General features: G+C 43.8%; 1 protein-coding gene across 13 annotated transcripts in view; it reads left to right on the forward strand.

Annotated features, from left to right (window-relative positions):
- The window catches only part of PBX1 (PBX homeobox 1), a 272,023-nt gene that overhangs the window by 214,933 nt on the left and 32,944 nt on the right, over nucleotides 1-24,146 (forward strand). For all 13 annotated transcript variants that reach the window (XM_084851041.1, XM_084851044.1, XM_084851042.1 and 10 more), the window contains 3 exons: nucleotides 2,159-2,403; nucleotides 11,318-11,508; nucleotides 13,715-13,850. In XM_084851041.1, coding sequence (XP_084707167.1) covers nucleotides 2,159-2,403; nucleotides 11,318-11,508; nucleotides 13,715-13,850 — 572 coding nt within the window. The remainder of the gene's footprint in view (nucleotides 1-2,158; nucleotides 2,404-11,317; nucleotides 11,509-13,714; nucleotides 13,851-24,146) is intronic.

Genomic DNA, 24,146 nt, shown 5'->3' on the forward strand with positions numbered 1-24,146 from the left:
AAAAACACCTGTAAACAATAAAATCAGTAAATATTGTTAAAACCAGCAGACCAGCCAAAGCAGCAACTTTCACAGTTTTAAAAGTATACAATATAACAAAATAAAAACACCTTACAAACTATACATAATACAACAATAAGAGCAAACTGTTAAGTAACCAGCAGGAATTTAAAAGCATGCAGCAATCTGGAAGAGTAAATTCAAATAATAAAAGCATGCTAAAACAGGAATGTCCTCAGATGTAAAAGGACTGGGCAAATACCAAGTTCTTCATCTGAAAAAAAAAGGGGGGGGAAGCAGACTTGGGGCCAGGTGAGTCTCCCTGGGGTGAAAATTCCAAACCTGTGGTGCCACCATCAAAAAGGCCCTCTCCCTAGTCATCACACACCTTATTTCCAAAGGTTTGGGGGGGGGGACACAGAGAAGGCCTTCTGTGATTATCTTCATACTTGGGCAGGTTCATATGGAAAAGACAGTCCTTCAAATATACGGGCCTGTATCTTCATATGAGCCCAGAATATAAGAATTTGAAAAAAGTACCATACGTTAGGTTTGAGCCTGCCACACACTCCTTTCCCTGAACCACCACTCTATGTTCTCCTGTTATGTATCTCCATTCCTGTGCTTTTCCTCCAACTTTTATTTTGTCTGTTCATATAACCTCCTACCTCTTGCTGTCCTTCCTTTTGAGAATATTTATTCTATTGTTTAAAATAAATTCATCTTATTAAAATCACTTTCATTAAAATAAATAAAATAAAGCTCCTGAGGTATTAGAAAATAGGTTGGTCTCTGTAGTGTTACTACTTCTTGTCAGGGTGGGGGTAAAACAAACTTTTTCTGTGCCATATTTTTAGCTGTTTCTTTGGGTCAGTTGAATGAAGGAGTTTTTCTTTTTCCTTGTCTTTCTTCATGAGCAGTGTATCATGAATGGATGTTCTTAAATGTAATTGTGTCTGCTTTTTCAAGTTCCAAAAATAAAATGTAATTTTTTAAAAGAGCTGAATACCAGGATACACTTTGCAGGTAGTGAGTGAGAATTTGCTTCTGTTTGTAGTTAGATTACACCTGTCCATCTTCCCCTGCCATAACCTGCCCTATGTAAACCCCTGGGAAGTACAGTGTGCATTAGATATGAGAGCTGTGAAAGCAGCAGCCCACACCAAGCAAATGCACTTGAAGCAATGTAAATTAGAGATGCAACTAGGAATACTTCCAAAATTCTTGGCCAGATTTCTCCCCTGATTTTGGAATTCTCTATTACCTGGTTGTCTTTATAAACTGGAAACAGTGCATTTGATTTCTAAATTTTGTTCAGAGTACTGTGCATGCACAGTTTGCTGCATCTTTCTGTTCCTTTATGTCTTTTTCTCCCCTCTACATTACTGGTACGCATTGATTAAACACACACACATACCAGTCTTGATGTGATTATATGTACAGTTGTATAAAGGTTATATTTGTGCAGCAGTACGTTGATGTGCAGAAGGGGCATATACATATACATTAGTAAAACACCATACAAAAAGCATATTGATGCACATCACATCAAGATTGCTTTTGTGCAGTTTTTTTAATCAGTGCACACATGCACATTAATAACATGGGGATAGGTGAAGAGATGGAAATAAATGGAAAAAACCTGAGGGGGGTGAAGAGATGGAAATAAATGGAAACAAACTGAAATTTCTGAAAATTGTGTGTGCTTCAATTCCTGTGGGCAGAGTTTTGGTGGTCTTTTGTGCACTAGAGTTGTCATCCTTTGAATTTCATCCCCCTTCCCAAGTCTCTAAAAGTTAAATATTTGAGTGGTTAGTGGATGCACCTTGACTTTAGTGCATAACATGCCTGTATGCCTGTGCGTGGATACTAAGGGGCCAGCCAGCCCTGACACTTACATAGTCTGCTACAGAAACCAGCTTAAGAAAGATAATTGCAAGATAAAGCAATACTATGTAGCAATAGGGTATGTGGAGGAGACAGCTCAGATGGTGGTCCTTCATATAGGCCTATGAGTGTTTCAACTATACAAGTATCTCTGTTTTTATCTGTTAAAATGTATTTGTTGCTGACTATATATTTGTACTGCAAACCCTAGATACTTTTGCTATCAGTCCATGCTTTAATCTGCGTATTTCACTTTTGTATCTTCTCACAGTGTTGAGTATTCGAGGGGCTCAGGAGGAAGAACCAACAGACCCACAGCTAATGCGACTGGACAACATGCTCTTAGCGGAAGGGGTAGCAGGACCTGAGAAAGGAGGGGGTTCAGCGGCAGCGGCAGCAGCAGCAGCAGCATCTGGGGGTGCCGGCTCAGACAATTCTGTGGAGCATTCTGACTACAGAGCAAAACTCTCTCAGATTCGACAGATCTACCACACTGAGTTGGAGAAATATGAGCAGGTACCAGTCTTTTGTGTGGCAGTTTCCTGTGCCACAGTAGAGGCTAAACTAGCATGGTGCTGTGATTCTAATCCCACTTCCTCTGTGGTCTCATGGACTGGATTTATACATGCAGCGGAATCAAGTGGTAAATCTTGTCCTGGACTGTGCAACTTCAGACTGAAGGTAGAAGGGGGTTACATGTTTGAATGCTCCCCACAGGGTTTTCCTGAATATAGAAAAATAGCATGTTGGGTCGAAGGGCTAGGATGCAACCTTTTTCAACATGTGGTGAGTTTTGTTCATGGAAAGCATTCCTGTAGGCAGCCTCCCCTCCATGCCTGGAGCCTCAAGTGATGTATTCCAGGAAAAGCTCTACCATGTGAATCTGCTTATCATGTAAACTGGGCATTGGGTGTTTGTGGCCAAGATACTGCATCGTATCTGTAAAATCATAATTGGTATGGAAGAGGGCAACTAAAATGATCAAGGAGCTGGAACATCTCCCCTATGAAGAAAGGTTATAGCAGCTGGGATTGTTTAGCTTGGGAAAAGGCGAGTAAGGGGAGACATGATGGAGGTGTACAAAATTATGCATGGTGTGGAGAATGTGAATAGGGAGACTTTTTTCTCCCTCTCTCATAATACTAGAACCCAGGATCATCCTATGAAGCTGATTGGTGGGAGATTCAGGACAGATAAAAGGAAGTAGTTCTTCATACAGCGCATGGTCAAACTATGGAATTTGCTACCACAAGATGTAGTGATGGCCATCAACTTGGATGGCTTTAAAGGGGGGTTAGACAAATTCATGGAGAAGGCTATCAATATCTACTAGTCCTGATGGGTATGAGGCAGTATGCCTATGTGCACCAGTTGCTGGGGAACATGGGTGGGAGGGAGCTGTTGCACTCATGTCGTGCTTGTGGATTCCTGGTCAACAGCTGGTTGGCCACTGTGTGAGCAGAATGCTGGACTAGATGGACCCTTGGTCTGATCCAGCAGGGCTCTTCTTATGTTCTTATGGTGTGGTGAAATGGAGATTCAGGTCCAAATCCTAGCTCATTTATGACTTTCACTGGGTGAGCTTAGATTTGTTTGTTTATTTATTTCATTTATATCCCGCCTTTTTTCCTCCTTAAGGAACCCAAGGTGGCACACATAATCCTCCTCTCCTTTTTATCCTCACAACAACAACCCTGTGAGGTAGCTTGGGCTGAGAGTCTGTGACTGGCCCAGAGTCACCCAGTGAGCTTCCATGGCTGTGGGGAGTAGAACCCGGATCTTCTGCCTCCCAGTCCAACACTCCAGCCACTAAACCACATTGGCTGTCAGAAATCAGTCACTATCTCTTCAGCCAAACAACTCTCATAGGGCTGTTGTGTAGAGAAAACTATATATATGTCATAGACGTCACCTTGAGCTCCATGGAGGAAAAGTGGGATAAAAATGAAAGTTTCATATCCCATTGACCCCAAGATGGTGGTGGTGGTGATGATATAATAATAATAATAACAACAACAGTGTTCTGTAACATGGCCAGTTTAGTGTTAAGTTATATAGCACATGTCAGCATTCACCTCTGCTAGAACTCAATGGCAAACCTATGTGCACAAGATGCACCCATGTATTGGTGCATAAGCTCTGAACTGGAGCAACGATCTTCCATTTTTTCCTCCAAAGGCCACCCTCAAGCTGGTTTCATCTTTTCTACTCTCAGCTGGTTTTTAAAGGCTTCTCAAGATGGGATGGAGCATTTACAATACCTGTTCACCACACCAAAAATACTTTCTTTATTCAATTTGTTCCTTCATTCATCTCTTACACATATAGGCCACCCAATAACCAGATAGCCTGTCACAAGGCTATCTCTGTCCAGGTAGGGTCCTAGTTGGTATATCAGCTTAAGCTTAGACAATGGTGGATCTAAGAGCATCCCCAAACACGAACCTGCTCCTTTAGGGGGAGAGCAGCCCCCTCCAGAATGGTCTGAACACCACTTAACTAGACAGATGAACCACCCACAACAAGTATCTCCATCTTAGTTTATTGGCCCTCATTCAGTCCATTATTCTGCCTAAGCACAGTTTATTAGCTCCCATTCAGCCCATTGCCCCAAAGTCAACCTGTTGTCACTTTACAATGTTAAAAGGAAAAAGCTAATGAATTGGCTCAACTGATGAAACTCCTTCCTGCATTGAAAACTGGTTTCTGTGTTTTTCCATTTTCCTGTAATTATGAGATATTCAATAAAAATGATTTCCAACTTTCTCCCTTTATAAACAGCTGCTAATTATATGCTTCAAATCTGCTAGACCAGGGGTGGGCAACTTCTGGCCCTGTAGATGTTTCAGCATACAGCACCCATCGGCCCTAGCCAGCATAGCCAGTAGTATGGGATGATGGGAGTTGTAGGCCAAAACATCTACAGGGCCACGAGGTGCCCACCCCTGCCCTAGACTTAACTTCTTTCATTGCTATTTAGCCTTCACTGAAGTGCTTGGAAATTAGGGGGCACAGGTGCAGTAGATCTCTTTTGTGCCATAACAGAATTATATTGAATGCCTGCAGAATTGGCTTGCCTGAGATTCTCAGATCATTCACATGTGTTTGGTGAGCAACTCCCCCAGAATGACTCATGTAAGTCTTTCTCGGCCATATGCTGTAAAATCTACCTAGGGTTGCCCTTGTTAAGGAAATATCCAAGGCAGATTAGGTTGAACAGTCAGAAATCTATTAAAGCACATCACAGCTGTGGGAGAGACAGTCAAAACTGTGTCTCACCCCCCAAAAAGAAACAGGATGCAATTCTACAGACTGAAAGTTGGATAACAAAGAAAATACACTACGCATACTCAAGTAGGGATGTTGGAGAAATCCTCCACAGACCCCAGTGAGGCCAGCTTCTACTGAATCTGGCCCCCCCGAAGTCGGTGGAGGATCGGATCTCCTCCTTGTCTTCCAGCGTGAAGTCCTCGCCGGCGGATCCTCCCTGCTGCTGGCTCTGAAGACCCAGCAATACGGCCACCATGGCCATATCGCTGGACTGCGGATGCAAATGGCATCCGCTACGCCATTTGCGTCCCTCCTCTTTAACATGATAGGCTACGTAAAGATTTACATGGCCTGTCACAGTAAAGAGCAGGGATGCAAATGGTGTCCACTACGCCGGCCCCCATATGTGGATGAAGACCGACTGCGGCCGGAAGTCCGGCTGTCGCCAGCCCCAGCCGGCGGCTCTGCGGACTCGCCGCAGAGCAGAGCTGGCCAGGGAGGATTCCAGGGGGAAGACCGGATTGCCGACCTCCCAGTGGACCCAGGTAAGTGGGGTTCGTACACCCCTATACTCAAGAGGTAATTTAGCTCAGCAACAGTCTTATCAACACAGCTGCCTGCTTATCTTCAGGGATGAGCTACTTTGATGGATAGGAATTTCCTGCTTATAATGAGAAAGTTACAATTACCTTCTTATGGTCAGACACATACAATCCCATTGTATGTGTCTCAATCCCATCAGGCACTTTCCCTGAACCAAACTACTTACAAGGCCTAGTCAGGCCTACCTTTACAGCCTTTAAACTTGACAAATCTGGGAAAAAACAATTTGGGAACAATAGAGACAGGAAAAGTTTGTTATTCTATTAGCAATAATGAAGAAAAAAAATGTATGGAATGTAGGCCCCTTCCAACCCTACTGTTCTATGATTCTATTTGTCTCTGTAAGATTCCTGATCAGGCCCCTGAGTTGCATCTCTAATAAGGAAAGGGTGATGCATTGATTTCTCTTCTTAAAAATGCTGTATGGTACTCATGTAATTTCCATCCTCCTAACAAAGGAGAGGCATATAAATGAGAGAGGTTTATCAGCCCTTTCCCCCATGACAGGTCTTTCCCTGACAGCCTCACCCAGCCAGGGTTCCTCTCACCCCTGTACAACAGTTATCATTGCTACTACGGTGTCTCCAGAGAGTTCTCATGATGCACTAACCTAACGATGGAGATACCCAACCCACAGCTGCCTGAAGCAAAAATAGAAAGTGATGTTATTGCAGGTGATGAGCTCCCTCCTTTTGTCTCATGGTCCTAGAAATGCATGAGGAGAGCAGACCAACCAGTTAGGCTGGCTTGTGCAGGAGGCTAATCTAGCTAGAGCTTTGTAAGACATGAAAAACAAGGATCTCTTCACTTTCCATTTGTTAGTTTTTGCCTTTAGGCAATTTATGTTTGCATCACCTGCCTCCTGGTGCAGTATGCCTCCCAGGCTGACTGAAAGGAAAGACTGTTCAATGTGGCAGGTGACGAAATTTCCATTAAGAATCCTCTGTCAGATTAGTGCTGTGGCCAGTCATCAAGAGCAGGGGCTCCAAAAACTGAATGCAGGAGCTTCTGGAAGCATGATGTCTTCAGCACACCTAATTTCAGTTATTACCTTTTTGCCCTTTCATATCGGAGATCTTGATGCACTCTACGTCTCTATGGCTTTAATTATTATTGTTTGAGACATGTGAAAAACTTGCTGAATGTTTTGCTGGAACACATTGATTTGTGTCGTCCTGAAACCTTTGCTAGCTAATCCACTCTACTCTGCTCAAGTCATTGGCTGCAGAACTTTTGACTGGGGGTAGCAATTGAATCTGGCCTTTGCTAACAGAGGTGGCCAGTGAGGTAGAGTGGAAAGCAAGAAATGGCCAAAGCTGTTGAGCAGCAGGCAAAAGAAAGAAGCTCTGCACCCTTCGTGATGGGTGTACATTGGAGGTAATCCAGGTGAGAGCTCCCCTCCTTCCTGGCCACTGCTTAGAGGCAGTGACCATTTGCTGCATCTTGTTTCGTAAGCCACCACTGTTTGGTAGGTGCCCATCTGTCCGCTCCAACACTTGTCCTGGAAGTCGAATCATTTAACCCACTACACTGCATCACTCACAATGCCCATTGTTCACAGCCAGGCAACACAGCTGTCTTCTTTTATTGGCTTTTGAAAGATCACTGATCTGTGAATCAGTTCAGTTGCCTCTGTAGGCAAGGCAGTGTCTGGGATTAAGGCCTGCTGTATACATGCAGCAGGATAAGGTGGTAGAATCCATAGATGATAGAGTGAACAGCACCATGTCAGGTTGCCAGTGTAGGGGATACTATTTTTGAATTGTGGTCATAGAATCATAGAATAGTAGGGTTGGAAGGGGCCTACAAGACCATCGAGTCCAACCCCTTGCTCAGTGCAGGACTCCAAGTCAGAGCATCCCCAACAGATGGCTGTCCAGCCTCATCTTGAATGCCTCCAGTATGGGAGAACCCACTACCTCCCTAGGTAATTGGTTCCATTCTCGTATTACTCTAGCAGTCAGGATGATTTTCCTGTTGTTCAGCCAGAATCTGGCTTTCTGTAACTTGAGCCCATTATTCTGTGTCCTGCATTCTGGGATGATCGAGAAGAGATCCTGGCCTTCCTCTCTGTGACAACCTTTCAAGTACTTGAAGAGCACTATCCTATCTCCCCTCAGTCTTCTCTTCTCAAAGCTAAACATGCCCAGTTCTTTCGGTCTCTCCTCATCGGGCTTTGTTTCCAGTCCCCTGATCATCTTTGTTGCCCTCCTCGGAACCTTCTCCAGCTTGTCTGCATCCTTCTTAAAGTGTGGTGCCCTGAACTGGACACATTACTCCAGATGAGGCCTAACCATTGCTGAGTAGAGGGGAATGAGTACTTCCCGGGATTTGGAAGCGATGCTTCTATTAATGCAGCGCAAAATGGAATTTGCCTTTTTTGCAGCCACATCACATTGTTGGCTCATATTCAGGTTGTGATGGACAACAATTCCAAGATCCTTCTTGCTTATAGTGTTGTTGAGCCACATATGCCCCATCTTGTAACTGTGCATTTGGTTTCTTTTTCCTATGTGCTGAACTTGGCATTTATCCCTATTAAATGTCATTGTGTTGTTTTCTGCCCAGCACTCCAATCTATCAAGATCACTTTGAATTTTGTTTCTGTCTTCCAAAGTATTAGCTATCCCACCCAATTTTGTGTCATCTGCAAATTTGCAGATATCATAGGGTACTTTGTTGAAAACTTTGCTGAATTCAAGGTATATTATGTCCACAGCATTCCCACAGTCCACAAGGGAGGTTGCTTGATCAAAAAATGAGATCAGATTCGTCTGACAGGATTTGTTCTTGACAAATCCATGTTGGCTTCGAGTAATCACGGCATTGTTGTCAAGGTGCTTACAGATGGATTGCTTTATAATCTGTTCCAGAATTTTCCCATGGATTGATGTCAGACTGACTGGTCTGTAGTTCCCAGGTTCCTCCTTTTTGCCCTTTTTGAAGAGAGGGACAACATTAGCCCTCCTCCAGTCATCTGGCACTTCACTCGTCCTCCATGATTTCTCAAAGATAATAGACAGTGGTTCTGAGAGTTCTTCTGCCAGTTCCTTTATTATTCTAGGATGCATTTCATCTGGCCTGGAGATTTGAACTCATTCAAAGTAATTAGGTGTTCCTTGACCATATGCCTACTGATCTCAAGCTGCAGTCCTGCCCCTTCAGCCTGTACTTTGCCTTTGCCGGGGGGGCAGGGTGTCATAGACCCTCTTTTGGGAGAAGACTGAGCAGGAATTGAGCACTTCTGCCTTTTCTTTGTCATCGTTTTGCCATCCTTATTTAATAGCTGAACCACCATTTCTTTCCTCTGTCTTTTACTATGCACGTAGCTGAAGAAAGCCTTTTTGTTGCTTTTAGCATCCCTCGCTAACTTCAGCTTGTTCTCAGCTTTAGCCTTCCTGATGCCATCCCATTGGGCCGAGGGCCACATGCAGCCTGCAGGCTATGAATTCCCCACTCCGGCTTTAGGAAATGCATCAACCATCCAACAGTACAATAAAGCCAGACCCCTTTAAGCAACTAACAGCCTGTGCTGTATAAGAATGATACATGATACACAGGCTTGCATATATACATCTGCTTGGGATGCATTACATGGTGAATAGTTTTCTGCAGTGTTGGCTGCTTGCACTATTGAAGATTATTAGCAAGCTAGAGAGGTTGTTAGTGTGACTGAAACTGGATTGGTAAGAGCCAGAGGCAGGCTCTTAATTTAGAACTGGACTAGTTTGATTCAGTATGGCTGACAGCAGAAAAATACCTTATCATGTGTGCAAATTGTGTATTTTTCTGTCTCTTTCTGTCTGATTCAAACCAGAGTTACAGGGACAGTCAATCTTACAGCCTTACGCTCAGAACAAAGGCATTTGTATATCACCTCTTGCTCTTCAATATCCACTCATTAAGTAAGAAAAGCATTTTGCAATCTCCAGTCAGTGGCTGAGTTCAGATTATCACGTGATGCAGAATTATTTGTGATACAGCATGAGTTGCCGTGTCGTCTGGAGAGTGGCAGGAGTGGCGTCTTACCTACGCCACAACCCATGGCTTGTAATAGAGGTTATAGCATGAGTAAGAAGGGCCCCCCACGCGCGTACCATGCCGGGTTCAGACAACACAGCAACACCGAGAGCCGGTGTAGCGGTGAGAGTGTTGGACTGGGAGCTGGGAGATCCAGTTTCTGGTCCCCACTCGGCCATGGAAGCTCACTGGGTGGCTTTGGGCCAGTCACAGACTCTCAGCCCAGCCTACGTCATGGGGTTGTTGTGAGGATAAAATGGAGAGGATAATGTAAGCCACCTGGGGTTCCTTGCAAGAGGAAAAAAAGCGGGATATCAATGCAATAAACAAACAAACAAACAAACAAATAAATAAAAACCCTGCACTGCATCGTGGGTAATTATACAAATCGCGGCCATGCGGATGGAGAAGCCATGATGGCTTCTTTTACCCATGTGGTCGTCTGAACACCCCCAATGTTTTTGTCTCCTCTGTCTATAAATTGTTTCTCTTACAACCTGTGGTGCTTCTCTTGATACTGATACTTGGTTTTGGAGGTGTATTGCAGTCACTTATTTGGAGAGATGGTCATTCTAGCCTATGGCGACTGGAGACAAGACTGCCTTGAGTTTATTTATAAAGAAAGCCTGCATACAAATACTTAAAATAAGCATACATAAAATAAATAAGGCCATTGGCTCAGCTCTGTCACAGATAAGTGTGCACGTGTGCGTGCGCGTGCACATGCACATCTGTACGCTTACACATATGGGTTCATATGACTTGTCCATAAAATAGTGCTGAATGATCTTGTCCATAATGGATGCTGAACAGAGGCCATAGTAATCCAACAGGTTTGATTTTTGGCTTGATATTTTAGCTCTTGTGGTACAAATAATTATCCTAGACTCACGTATGTCTGATAATATCCAGAATATTTGTATTCTTGTACGAAGTAGCTGGAGGTGGAAAATGGTGGGTGAATGCAGAAACTCCTGTACAAGTTCACTGGAGGCTGAAAAATCTTTTTGGAATGTGCATTCAGGTACACATCCAAATATGGATCCCCTTGAAAGCAATGGAATAGAAAGACAATATTTGAATTTGCACATTTAAATAAGCATTTAAATGTATATCTTGTGAAAAGCCATTTATGTATTTATTTAGTGTATTGATATCCCACCTTCCTTCCATGAAGGAATCCAAGGTGGTATACATAAGGTTCCTAGGTGGTCTCTCATCCAGGCACCAACCAGATCTACACCAGCAAGGTCGCTATATTTAGTATCTTCAGACCATATCCTATATCCTATATCCTAGGACAAGTAATGGAACAGAGAAATGGGACTTGCATTTGGATACACATTCCAGCATGCATTCAATTTGCACTGGGTTTTTCTGAGACATTCTGTAGAGTTTCAACAGTCATCCAAGACTATGAGGCAGAAGAGCAGAAAGGGCTGGTTTCATGCATCCCTAGTGCTGCAGCATCCTGTACAACATCCAGTGACTCCTCTGGTCCTGAGGGTTCTCCTCGCTCTTTCTCTTGTTGTCCCAGGCATGTAATGAGTTCACTACTCACGTGATGAATCTGCTACGGGAGCAGAGCAGGACCCGGCCCATCTCCCCCAAAGAAATAGAACGGATGGTCAGCATCATCCACCGCAAGTTCAGCTCCATCCAGATGCAGCTCAAACAGAGCACGTGCGAAGCCGTCATGATCTTGCGCTCCCGATTTCTCGATGCACGGTGAGCTTTATCCCAGCTGTATAAATAGCCATTTGCCTAGTTGCCTGTGGTGAGTAGAATCACTTCCAGGTGATCAGGAAGGAACGTTTTTTTAAGAAAATTGGAATAGAGCCAGTTCTTTTTCTTTCTTCCCCTTCCAGGATGTTGGTGCCACAAATGACTAGCATAGGTATGTTTGAGAAGGTGGGCTAGTAAAAGTTTTTATGGGCTAGACTTGCTTTAGACTTTTTGTAAACTTATTTTCAAGATTGAGATGGCTATTTCTCCCTAGAAAAAAACTGGGCAGCATCGAACCATTTATATTTTTAACCTAAAGGAAATTGTTGCTAATACTTTCTGGAGAAGGGGATAGGTGAGCTACAGGATTATTTTTCAGCACAAGCTAATACCAAACTAAATGAGGAATGTACAACTAATATAATCACCAAAGCTAAGATTGAAAAGCAAAGAAGTGGAAGAACTGTGATGCTCCTTCTTTAATAGACTGGGTTAGGAAAGTTTAGAGTATGCTCTATATGACTAAGTGAATGCATTTGGTCCAATTTGGATAAGGCAGGGCATGGCTTATTACTCTGAATACATTCTAGAAGAAATGGACTTTACTTATAAATTATCGGCATTTGGGAGTCTCTGTGTGATTCATATACAGGAAGGAACAGACACACTCTACTTTTGTATTACATATGGATTCTAGCCAGAGGGGAAAAATAATTAAAGAAAAGGTTAAGAATAGCAGGATGGTCAAAGACTTGAAAGAGAACAAACTACATCTCAGGCCTGATTTATACACACAGCAGAGAGAGATTGTTGTAAAGTAGACTTCATCCCTTCAGACTGTAGGGAGGAGATAACATGTTTAAACACCCATGTAAAAATTCCATGCAAGTAGAAAACTAGCACATCAGGTAGAACACATCAGGCTCTAGGCTAGCCCTCTCATTGTTATGTTAATTTTCCATTTGCAGAGTTTTTTTTAACCTTTTACAGAGAGGAACACTAGTTAGCTTTCCCACACAGTTTGCCTACCTTTCAGCTTGTGGCCAAGGCCACATGGTCTTTCAACTTGCTTGGGATTATAAAGGTCACTTGGAAAGAGCAGATGGAAGAGATTTGCAAGAGAAAGATATTAGAAGTCAGCAGATTATGTTTGTGGTATGACCAACAAGATAATCAATATTTAGTGTGTTCAGGGTCTCATTTGCCCTACAAGCCACAAAAAGTGAGAGAGAGGATGCAACTAGACAAGGTGACAGAAGGTCCACAATCAGATCTCCCACAGTTTTCTAAATGGCAGCCACTGTGCCACCTCCACCCCTGCAAGATCAAGGCCATGGTTCTGAGGGTGGGGGTTAATGCTTTCCCCACCATGTTGTTTCAACAATCCAAAACACCCCTCCAGAGCTGTTTTTTCTCCAAGGTTGCCAAATTATTTCTGTATTTTTAGCCTAGTGGGGCAAGTAACAGCTCTGTGTGAATGTGAGTGAAATTTGGTGAAAAGAGTAGAAATGGTCTACTCTTTTCATCCCCCTTCTCTGAATGCTGCAGCTCAGTAATATTTAGCCATTCAAAACCTGTGGAAGATCCAATTGGAGATATCCCATCATCATGTTTAATTTGGCACAGACCTAAACATTACAGGCAAATGCAGGTAGCATTCTTCCCTTCTTTAATCGAAGAAGCCTTTGAAGGTTGCTCTTGGGAGTGACAACACAGCAGTACAGGTGAGGGCACTTGAGCCTTCCCTTGATAGCTGCTTTCCCACTCAAAATTGCCTACCAAGCTTATGAAAAGCAGCACAAGGAAGGCAATTTTAATCAGAAAAGTGGCCCATGAGGAAAGGGTTAAATTCCACATCCCTACCTGCTACTTTTCCAATCAAATTCTCTCTCTCTCTCTCTCTCACACACACACGCGCACGCGTGCACGCACACACACACACACACACACACACACAGAGCTTTTCTTTTAAGAAGAACTTTTGGGAGAATGTTGCATGAATCCCCATGTAACATCTAGCTTGACCATTTGGGAAAGTCTAAAGAGGGTAGTGAAGTATTTTATTTTCTTGAGTGCAATTCAGTTTACTGAATATTGATATGCAGATCAGTATTCAGTCTGGTATGTGTCTGGTGACTGTGGGATCTCCTTTTAAAAAGATTGCTCCTGGGTCATTGATGCTGATTATCCTTCATTTCTTCTTGCCCAGGCGGAAGAGAAGAAATTTCAACAAGCAGGCTACAGAAATCCTCAATGAGTATTTCTATTCCCACCTCAGCAACCCTTACCCCAGTGAGGAAGCCAAAGAGGAACTAGCCAAGAAATGTGGCATCACAGTCTCACAGGTAAGGAACCCAGGTGCTTGATCTGCACTGATGACATCTATTTGTCCATCCATCCACCAACCCATCTATACATGGGGGAGGAAAGAGTTACTAAAAGGCTACAAAAAGTGTTTGTTTAAAAACAGAGTACCCTCATGTTGGGCTGAGTCATTAAAAAAAATAAGCAATAGAATTCTGAGGACAGGAGCAAGGAGCAGTGATTTGATAAATGAGGAATGTAGAAGTTGTCTAAAGGTGTTGTATTTGGAAAGTGACTCTTACCAGCCACCAGTAAATAGTGTATAATAAGTGGGTACAGCAACAAATAAGGGGCATCATTTTCACGCTATGGATTATATAGGGCGAAAGCAAGAACAGAGCGTGTGTTGCTTGAATCAGGACCATGTTTTCAAACTGTGTTCTGGGCTATCCTTGGGTTCCTTGGAAGCTTAGCTGGAATTCCAGAATCTCAGTAAAGGCAGACAAACTTCCCTAAAAGACGGCTTGCAACCACTGTCTTCATTTCCAATGCGCAGGCACACGGGACCGTTGGGAGTGCGTTTGTATAGTGTGGGACAGCAATGAGGCCCAGTAGGCAAGGGCTGCATGTGATCTGAGAGCTCATCCTAGAAAGTGCCCAAGGTTCGTCCATAATGCACAGGGGTTCCAAGGCAGATGCCTCTGTGTGGGAAGGTTTCCCTGAAGGCAGAAAGTTTGAAAGACACTGCTCCCAACCTTTCCAAACTCTTAACAAAGCCTTCCTTGATAGGAAAACAGACTCAAGCTGATCAGATTTGCATAATAAAGAACACAAAGACTTTACCTACATTATGTGGGTTAGTAACGAAGGCGCTCATTGTGTGACCCGAAAGATCAAGACCCACAGAACTGGATCCTGTAGGAATTTGATCTGTTCCAGTGTGCTAATGCCTCCCAAATACTATTGGCCAGTTTAGTGTACATTTTATATTGCTGCCAATACATGTCCTGTCTTCAAGCTTTTTGGTATTCAGCTAATAAACATTTCATGATCTAGGTGACACCCTAAAATTAAAAAGGAAGCAATGCCTGACAACTGCTTTCCGGTGTCACTTTGCTGGAGGTAACAGAATCTTCCTGGAGATTGAAGCCAATAAGGAAGTCACATTCACGCTAGTCGTCATTGAATGTTGTCGTACTGCTGTGTTATCCTGTTCCACTGGGGCTTGAAGCTCAGAGGGGAAGTAGTAGCTATTTACTTAGGTAAAGTCTCTTCCAGACTTTCAGTAAGGTTACGTCAGGGTCACATCAAGTAAAGTCAGATTTAGGAGAACATAGCTTGCTTTGGCAAGACACATCCAGGCTTGGGCCTATCAGGACCACAGAGAACTCCCAGTGAGCAGCTGGCTGTAGCTTTCCCCCATTACTGTAGGTGATGGAGGGCTTTTGCCACAGCAAAGAGCTGAAGGCTGACAAAGCCTGTTCTGCTTCCCTAAAGGAAGTGCTGGCTGTGATTTTTAAAGGGCCCTTGTGTGGTTCTGTAACTGCTGGCTTCTATGAGGCAAAGGAGCAGGAGACACCTCGGAATCCAAAGAAGGCAGAGAGCTACATCCTTCGGCTGAGAGGAGATGCTGAAGTCTCCCCCCCCCCCCCACGAATGCAGTAGCCTGTATCCCTTCCTTATCTGGGTCTTCCTTGGGGCAGTGCAGGGGACCAGGTTTGAGGGTCATGACATTTGGGGCCCTTTCTTCAGTTCACATATTTTAATTCTAATCTTATCTTCCCAAAGATTACCAACTCCTCCGTCTTTTTGTCTTTTACCATTTGATAAGTATACACTCTGCTTCTTTACCCCAAACATTTTTGAGAGTATCGAGCTATGTTTTTGAGTGTAGAACTTTTGAGTCATAGAACAGAATCATAGAATAGTAGGGTTGGAAGGGGCCTACAAGACCATCAAGTCCAACCCCCTGCTCAATGCAGGAATCCAAGTCAGAGCATCCCTGACAGGTGGCTGTCCAGCCTCGTCTTGAATGCCTCCAGTGTGGGAGAGCCCACTACCTCCCTAGGGAATTGGTTCCATTCCCTAGTATTGCTCTATTGCTCTAACAGTCAGGAAGCTTTTCCTGTTGTTCAGCCAGAATCTGTCTTCCTGTAACTTGAGCCCATTATTCCGTGTCCTGCACTCTGGGATGATGGAGAAGAGATGCTGGCCTTCCTCTCTGTGACAACCTTTCAAGTACTTGAAGAGTGCTATCCTATCTCCCCCTCAGTCTTCTCTTCTCAAGGCTAAACATGCCCAGTTCTTTCCATCTCTCTTCATAGGGCTTTGTTTCCAGTCCTCTGATCATCTTTGTTGCCCTCCTCTGAACCCTCTCCAGCTTGTCTGCATCCTTTTTAAAGTGTGGTGCCCAGAACTGGACACAGTACTCCAGATGAGGCCTAACCAGTGCAGAGTAGAGGGGAAGCAGTACTTCCCGGGATTTGGAAGCTGTGCTTCTATTAATGCAGCCCAAAATGGCGTTGGCCTTTTTTGCAGCCACATCACATTGTTGGCTCATATTCAGCTTGTGATCTACAACAATTCCAAGATCCTTCTCTCTTGTAGTGTTGTCAGAATAGAGTTAGGGCATATATTTGAAACTGCATTTGTTTTTTCTACCTGTCTCTTACAAGTTAAAATATATAGTGTGAATTTTCAACCTAACAGGTTTCCTCCAGATAGTACTTTCATTTATCTTACCTAATAATGCTTCTATCTGCCCTATGTTCCTTTCCTTGCTTAAGAATATGCCATGTAGGGCTAGGAAATGCTTTAGTAAAGTCAAGGGTTTGGGTTCTCCTGAGCTAACCCTTTTGAAATGAATGGGAAGAACTTCCTGATAGTGCCTAAAATTCATGACATTGCCTACATTTTATTTACTTGCTGGAGAATGTCAACATGTAATAAAAATTTGCTTAGGCATGAATTGCTCCTGACAAAATCATACAGACTATTACTGGGCTGTGCAGACTTCAGGTTTGTGAGAACTGCTTTGTTTTTATTGAAACCCTGAGATCCACCAGACCCAACCAGAGTTAGGTGCAAAATAGTGGCTCAGGCTGCCCAACATACACCAAGAATTGAGGGGCAGCGTACCCCTGAGCACATGCTGAGCCCAGGAATTTGTGATCAGTTTTTGTCCTTTCACATAAACCCCCATTCCTGGTTTACACCCCCAGCTGTCTTTCTCAGCAACCTAGTTTGGGGGAGAGGGGAGAACATTTTAGTTGTTGCTATTGTTAGACAATTGGGGATCAGAAGCTCTTGCCAATCCACTGGAAATCTCTCAGATCTTCCAGTAGATCCCAATCTACCTTCTGCCCACACCAAGACTATTATATAGCATTCTGCTTCTGACATTTAGATTCATTTGTGTTTGCCATAGTAACTTACCAGATACTGAATTATATTAAGTAGCATTTATCCCTCACTGTTTTTTATATTCTCTTTGAAGTTATTTATTAATCAATGTGTAATAATAATTTCCCTTAAAATTTCTTGCTCTGAATGTGTTTCTCTGTGAGGATTGCCCATCCCAAACTTCGGGAGTGTTGCATGCAAGGTGTTCTGTTAACAGTAATCTAACAAGATGGGATAATTCTGTCCCCATCCCCATCATACACATTCCTATTTGCGGCTAGATTCCAGGACCAGAGGATCTGCTGCTTTCCCTAGGCATGACAAAGTAGAAGCTGCCACAGCATGTTCCACGAGCTCTGATCTTACCATGGAATTATGAGTGGGCTTGATATTTCTTTTTTATATTTCAAATCTGAATCTCTTCTTATGCTAATCTTGTATTCTTGGATGATGGAAATCTTGGGTTTGCTAATTGCTTGAGCTGACAGGGTGTATCCTTTCTCTTCCCTGCATATTGCCAGACTGTGTACTGTGCACTTGTACCTGCCCACCTGTCTAATGTGATTTGAGGTTTACAGGTTCAATGTGCTACCTGTTGCTGAACCTCACTATTGTTCAGTGCCAGGTAAGCCCTAAAATACAAAGGACAGTTATTCAGGTACTGTTAGACACTGAAGTGTTGAATGGCACAGATATATGCTATTCATGTTAGAGGGCAGTAGTCATCAATTACTTCGTAAATTTGGCCAACTTCAGCTTCTCACTCTTACTGTCTTCAGGACACCCTATGAAATCAAATTTGAGTTGTTGTCCAAGTATAAAAGAGATATTTCATGTATGTCCCATTGGTCCACACAAATTCATACAATTATCCCATTCAAGTGGAAACATAAGAAAATGGCACATTTTACTTGTGTGTGTATGTACTTTATTTCAAAGGCAGTTTTCAGTACAAAGGCACAAAAGAACAGCTCATAATCTCAATGTAAAGTTGTTCCCTATACTTATTTTCAGTGAATCCCAAGAATCTCAAATTTCCATGTATTTTTCTGAATGTGAACCAAGATCAAACAGGATTTTGAAGCTGCTGTTACCGCAACTGTCTCCATGTCCGCACAGATCAGTGCAGTGCAGATCATTGTATTTACGCCTGTATGATTGTATGCTGCAACCAGTTTTCAGTTATACTTTCACAATTCTAATAGGACTTTTGGAGCCAGATAATTCATGAAATATATTGGCATCAGTACACAATCTGCCAACTGTACTGTGAGTTGCTGGTGAAATAGATGACATTGGTGTCACTGTACTTTTCCAAATGAGTGCCATGTAATAAGCTCACATGAAGTTGGTGGCAGTTGACAACCTTCCTTCCTAAATCTAAGGGAGAGCATCCAACTGATGCAGTAGCACCACCTGTTGTATACAAGATGTGTTCTTTTTCACAGCAGGTAAGATGTTATCAGGCATATTTTTTTAACCCTCCAAATAGATGGAATGGATGAAGTATTTCATCAGTTGATTCCATGAAAGTTTTAAACTGACTTGCCATCCCTTTCATTGCAAAAGATGCAATATTATTTGTCCTTAAATCCATACCATCCAGGGAAAGCTTCACTGATCCCAGCTTCAGACAGCATTCATTATGGAAACTTCTCCCATCCTTGCTTTCAGAGCAGGATGGCTGACTTCGGTAAAAGAGAACAGTGCTCAACATACAGAGCAAACACATCAGTATTGAAAGAGTTTCATGTCGGAATCCTTCTGACTGACATCAACTGTACTGAAAAAGATAAACTGATACCCTCTTTCTAAGGTGTGAATAACACCTTTCCATCTCATTGATATTGACAATTTCTGAAAGTAGAGGCCATTGACGTGACAGCATAGTAAACAACCAATATCTGCTGTTAACTCTTACAGAAATGGCAGATGACTTTCTTACCCAAACGCTCTGGATTTCACATTACCCACAAAGTCTTTCACTGGATTTATCTATTCTATACACTGACTTTATCTTGTCGGTTTTCCTGGCAAGGGTTGCCTCCTTGACTGGTCAAAAAGCGCTGGCACTACATCACAGCCTCTGCATAATTTATCAAGCATACTAAGAACATTTGAAGAAAAATGATTTGCATCAATTTCAAGAGTTTTTATCATCATTTGAATAAGGCATATGGCATCAACCAGCACAATTCATGTGTTTTCACAAATCTTCTGATAAATTCTACTTTATTCGTACTGGTAATTGTGCCACTACCAGTTGCTGGGAAATATTTTAACCAGGGAAACAGTAGTAGACTTTCCATTAAGCATGATAAGGAATTATCAACATTGAAGGTAGATGATGGGGTTACACTGAACTTGTGATTCCCCACAATTTTGTGAAGTTCCAGCTCTGGATGGCTCTTGGTAACCACAAGAAACTAGGAGAGCAGTTGTTTCCTGTCTGCACATTGCTGTGAGCATTCTTTTGATGTTTTCACTTGAGTCTTTGCAGGTGTGCCTTTAAAGTATGAACATTTGTTTTTCTTCTGTGTATTGCAAAAGTTAGTCCTGCTTGTGTTTATTCTTTTATTGATGGACTTTTCAAAAGCAGCTATCCCAAAATCATTTCAATTTAAACTGGATTATATATTAAGGAAACTATCCTCTGAGCATGAATTTTCTTGCTTGGCAATAGTCCTGCATGATTTTACCTCCTTTCCTAGATGTCAGTTTATGGCAGAGCATCTATTGGGCTCCCCCCTCCCCCGATTCCTCTGTTCTTAAAACTTGTAACAAAATTGGAGCACTGATAAAATATTTTTCCAGCAAGTGTTCCTGACCTGTGATGCTGATAAAACTCCCTTGCAAATGTAAGCCCCCCTTCCCTTTCGTTTTCTTATATTCACTTGTTGTTGTTCAGTCGTTCAGTCATGTCCGACTCTTTGTGACCCCATGGACCATAGCACACCAGGCCTTCCTGTCCTGCGCTGTCTCCTGGAGTGTGCTCAAGTTCATATTCATTGCATCAGTGATACTATCTAGCTATCTCATCCTCTGCCGTCCCCTTCTCCTTTTGCCTTCAGTCTTTCCCAGCATCAGGGTCTTTTCCAGAGAGTTTTCTCTTCGCATTAGGTGGCCAAAATATTGGAGCTTCAGCTTCAGTATCTGTCCTTCCAATGAGCACTCAGGGTTGATTTCCTTTAGGATGGACTGATTTGACCTCCTTGCAGTCCAGGGGACTCGTAAGAGCCTTCTCCAGCATCACAGTTCGAAAGCATCAGTTCTTCGGCGCCCAGCCTTCCTTATAGTCCAGCTCTCACAGCCATCCATTACTACTGGGAAAACCATAGCTTTGATTAGACGGACCTTTGTCGGCAAGGTGATGTCTCTGCTTCTTACTATGCTGTCTAGGTTTGCCATAGCTTTCCTCCCAAGGAGCAAGCGTCTTTTAATTTCATGGCTACAGTCACCATCTGCGGTGATCTTGGAGCCCAGGAAAGTAAAATCTGTCACTGCTTCCATTTCTTCCCCTTCTATATGCCAGGAAGTGATGGGGCCAGATGCCATGATCTTAGTTTTTTTAATGTTGAGTTTCAAACCAGCTTTTGCACTCTCCTCTTTCACCCTCAACAAGAGGCTCTTGAGATCTTCTTCACTTTCTGCCATTAGGGTGGTATCGTCTGCATATCGGAGGTTGTTGATAATTCTCCCAGCAATCTTAATTCCGACCTGTGATTCATCCAACCCGGCGTTTCTCATGATGTACTCTGCATATAAGTTAAATAAGCAGGGTGACAATATGCAGTCTTGTCGTACTCCTTTCCCAATTTTGAACCAATTGGTTGTTCCATGTCTGGTTCTTACTGTTGCTTCTTGACCCTCGTACAGGTTTCTCAGGAAACAGGTAAGGTGGTCTGGTATTCCCATCACCTTAAGAATTTGCCACAGTTTGTTGTGATCCACACAATCAAAGGCTTTAGCGTAGTCAATGAAGCAGAAATAGACGTTTTTCTGGAATTCTCTTGCTTTCTCCATGATCCAGCGAAAGTTGGCGATTTGATCTCTAGTTCCTCTGCCTCTTCGAAACCCAGCTTGTACTTCCGGTAGTTCTCGGTTCACATACTGCTGAAACCTAGCTTGTAGGATTTTGAGCATCACCTTGCTGGCATGTGAAATGAGCGCAATCGTGCGGTAGTTTGAACACTCTTTTGCGTTGCCCTTCTTTGGAATTGGAATGTAAACTGATCTTTTCCAGTCTTGCGGCCATTGTTGAGTGTTCCAAATTTGTTGGCATATTGAATGCAGCACTTTAACAGCATCATCTTTTAGGATTTTAAATAGCTCAGCTGGAAGACTGTCATCTCCGCTAGCTTTGTTGTTACTAATGCTTCCTAAGGCCCACTTGACTTCACTCTCTAGGATGTCCGGCTCAAGTTCAGTGACCGCACTATCATGGCTATCAGGGACATTCAGATCTTTCCTGTATAGTTCTTCTGTGTATTCTTGCCACCTCTTCTTAATCTCATCTGCTTCTGTTAGGTCCCTGCCTTCTTTGTCCTTTATCATGCCCGTCTTTGCACAAAACGTTCCCTTGAGATCTCCGATTTTCTTGAAGAGATCTCTCGTCTTTCCCATTCTGTTGTTTTCCTCGATTTCTTTGCTTTGTTCATTTAAGAAGGCCTTCTTCTCTCTCCTTGCTGTTCTCTGGAACTCTGCATTCAGTTCGATATATCTCCCCCTTTCTCCCTTGCTTTTCGCTTCCCTTCTTTCCTCAGCTACTTGTAAAGCCTCATCAGACAGCCATTTGGCTTTCTTGCATTTCTTTTTCTTTGGGATGGATTGAGTTGCTGCCTCCTGAACAATGTTACGGACCTCTGTCCATAGTTCCTCAGGCACTCTGTCTATCAGGTCTAATCCCTGAAATCTATTCCTCACCTCCACTGTGTATTCATAGGGGATATGATTTAGGTCATACCTGAATGGTTTAGTGGTTTTCCCTACGTTCTTCAATTTAAGCCGAAATTTTGCAAGAAGCAGCTCATGATCTGAGCCACAGTCAGCTCCAGGTCTTGTTTTTACTGACTGTATAGAGCTTCTCACTCTGTAGCTATCAACCTCAAGTAACAACATGGACACTGACACAGAGGGAGGGGCCAGCCAGGTCAAATGGGAGAGTGACACAAGCCATGGAAGCACTAGATGTAGGTTCTGAGACTTACTAAGAGAGACCTTAGAGTCAGCAAACTTTGAGCCAGTTTCCCGAGTGGGCTCATATACTCACTACCAAGGACCTTGTGCCAGCTCACCAACACAGACAACAAGCCTAGCAGGAACTGCCCACCAGACTCCCTGCCTGAGCTGACAGAGGTGGTCCTGGACTTGGTGTTGAGGACCCCTAGGATGATGGCCCTGGGGGATCTCAACTTCCATGCCAAGGCTGCTGCATCCAGGGCGGCTCAGGACTTCATGGCTGCCATGACAACCATGGGGCTGTCCCAACATGTCATCGGCCCAACACATGTAAAAGGACAGATTCTTGATCTGGTTTTCTCGACTGGGCAGGAGATGGTGATCTGAAAGTGGAGGAATTAACATCTGTCCCTTTGTCATGGTCAGATCACTTCCTGCTGAGGTTTTGACTCTCAGCAGCTTTTCCCCAAGGGTGGGGGGCCTATTAAAATGGTCCGCCCCTGGAGGCTAATGGATTCTGATGGATTCCAGAGGGCTCTGGGGGATTTTCCTGCTGGTATGGCTGGTGCTCCTGTCGAAGCCCAGGTCGCTCTGTGGAATGCAGAGATGACTTGGGCAGTTGACACGATCGCGCCCAAGTGCCCTCTCTCTCTGAGCAGAGCCCAGCCAGCTCCTTGGTATACTCCTGAGCTGAGGGCAATGAAGCAAGAGGGGGGATGGCTAGAAGGCAGGGGGGGGAAAACTCGTGCTGAGTCTGACCGAACACAGGTTAGAGCTCATTATCAACCCTACTCTGTGGCGGTGAGGGTGGCAAAGAGACAGTTCTTTTCCACCAGCATTGCATCTTCTCAGTGTCGTCCAGCAGAGCTTTTCCAAGTGGTTCACAGCCTGTTCCATTCTGGGCCAGGGAGAGAGTATGGAACCCTCGGTTGCACGCTGTGACGAGTTTGCACGGCACTTTGAAGATGAAGTTGCTCAGATTCGTCACGAATTGGACAACACGATTAATGAAGTTCCATTGGTAGAGGCATTCAGAGCACTGTCTGGTCCAGTTTTATTGGATGAGTTTCAGTTACTGAGGCCTGAGGATGTGGACAAGGTGCTTGGCCAAGTCCAATCAACCACTTGTGTGCTTATTACATCTAACAAGGAGGGGATGTCTGGCTGGGTCCAGGAGGTTGTAAATTCCTCCTTGAGAGAGGGAGTGGTGCCAGCCTGTTTAAAAGAGGTGGTAATCAGACCACTCCTGAAAAAGCCTAACCTGGACCCAGAGGATGTTAATAATTATAGGCCAGTGGCCAACATCCCCTTCCTGGGCAAGGTGCTTGGGCAGGTGGTTGCAGGACAGCTCCAGGCACTCTTGAATGAAACGTATTATCTAGATCCATTTCAGTCAGGCTTCAGGCCTGGTTTTGGAAAGGAAACTGCCTTGGTCGCCCTGTGGGATGACCTCTGCTGGGAGAGGGACAGGGAGAGTGCGATCCTGTTGATTCTCCTGGACCTCTCAGCAGCTTTTGATACCATCGACCATGGTATCCTTCTGGATAGGTTGTCTGGATTGGGAGTTGGAGGCACTGCACTGCAGTGGTTCCGCTCCTACTTGGCTGGCGATTCCAGAAGGTGGTGCTGGGGGATTATTGCTCTGTGCCATGGCAATTATGCCATGGGGCTCCACAGGGCTCCATTTTATCCCCCATGCTGTTTAACATCTACATGAAACCGCTGGGGGAGGTTATCCGGAGGTGTGGGCTGAGGTG

Source organism: Heloderma suspectum, chromosome 4, assembly GCF_057233095.1.
Source record: "Heloderma suspectum isolate Gila_16-S chromosome 4, 16-S_ref, whole genome shotgun sequence".
NCBI classification, from domain to species: domain Eukaryota; kingdom Metazoa; phylum Chordata; class Lepidosauria; order Squamata; family Helodermatidae; genus Heloderma; species Heloderma suspectum.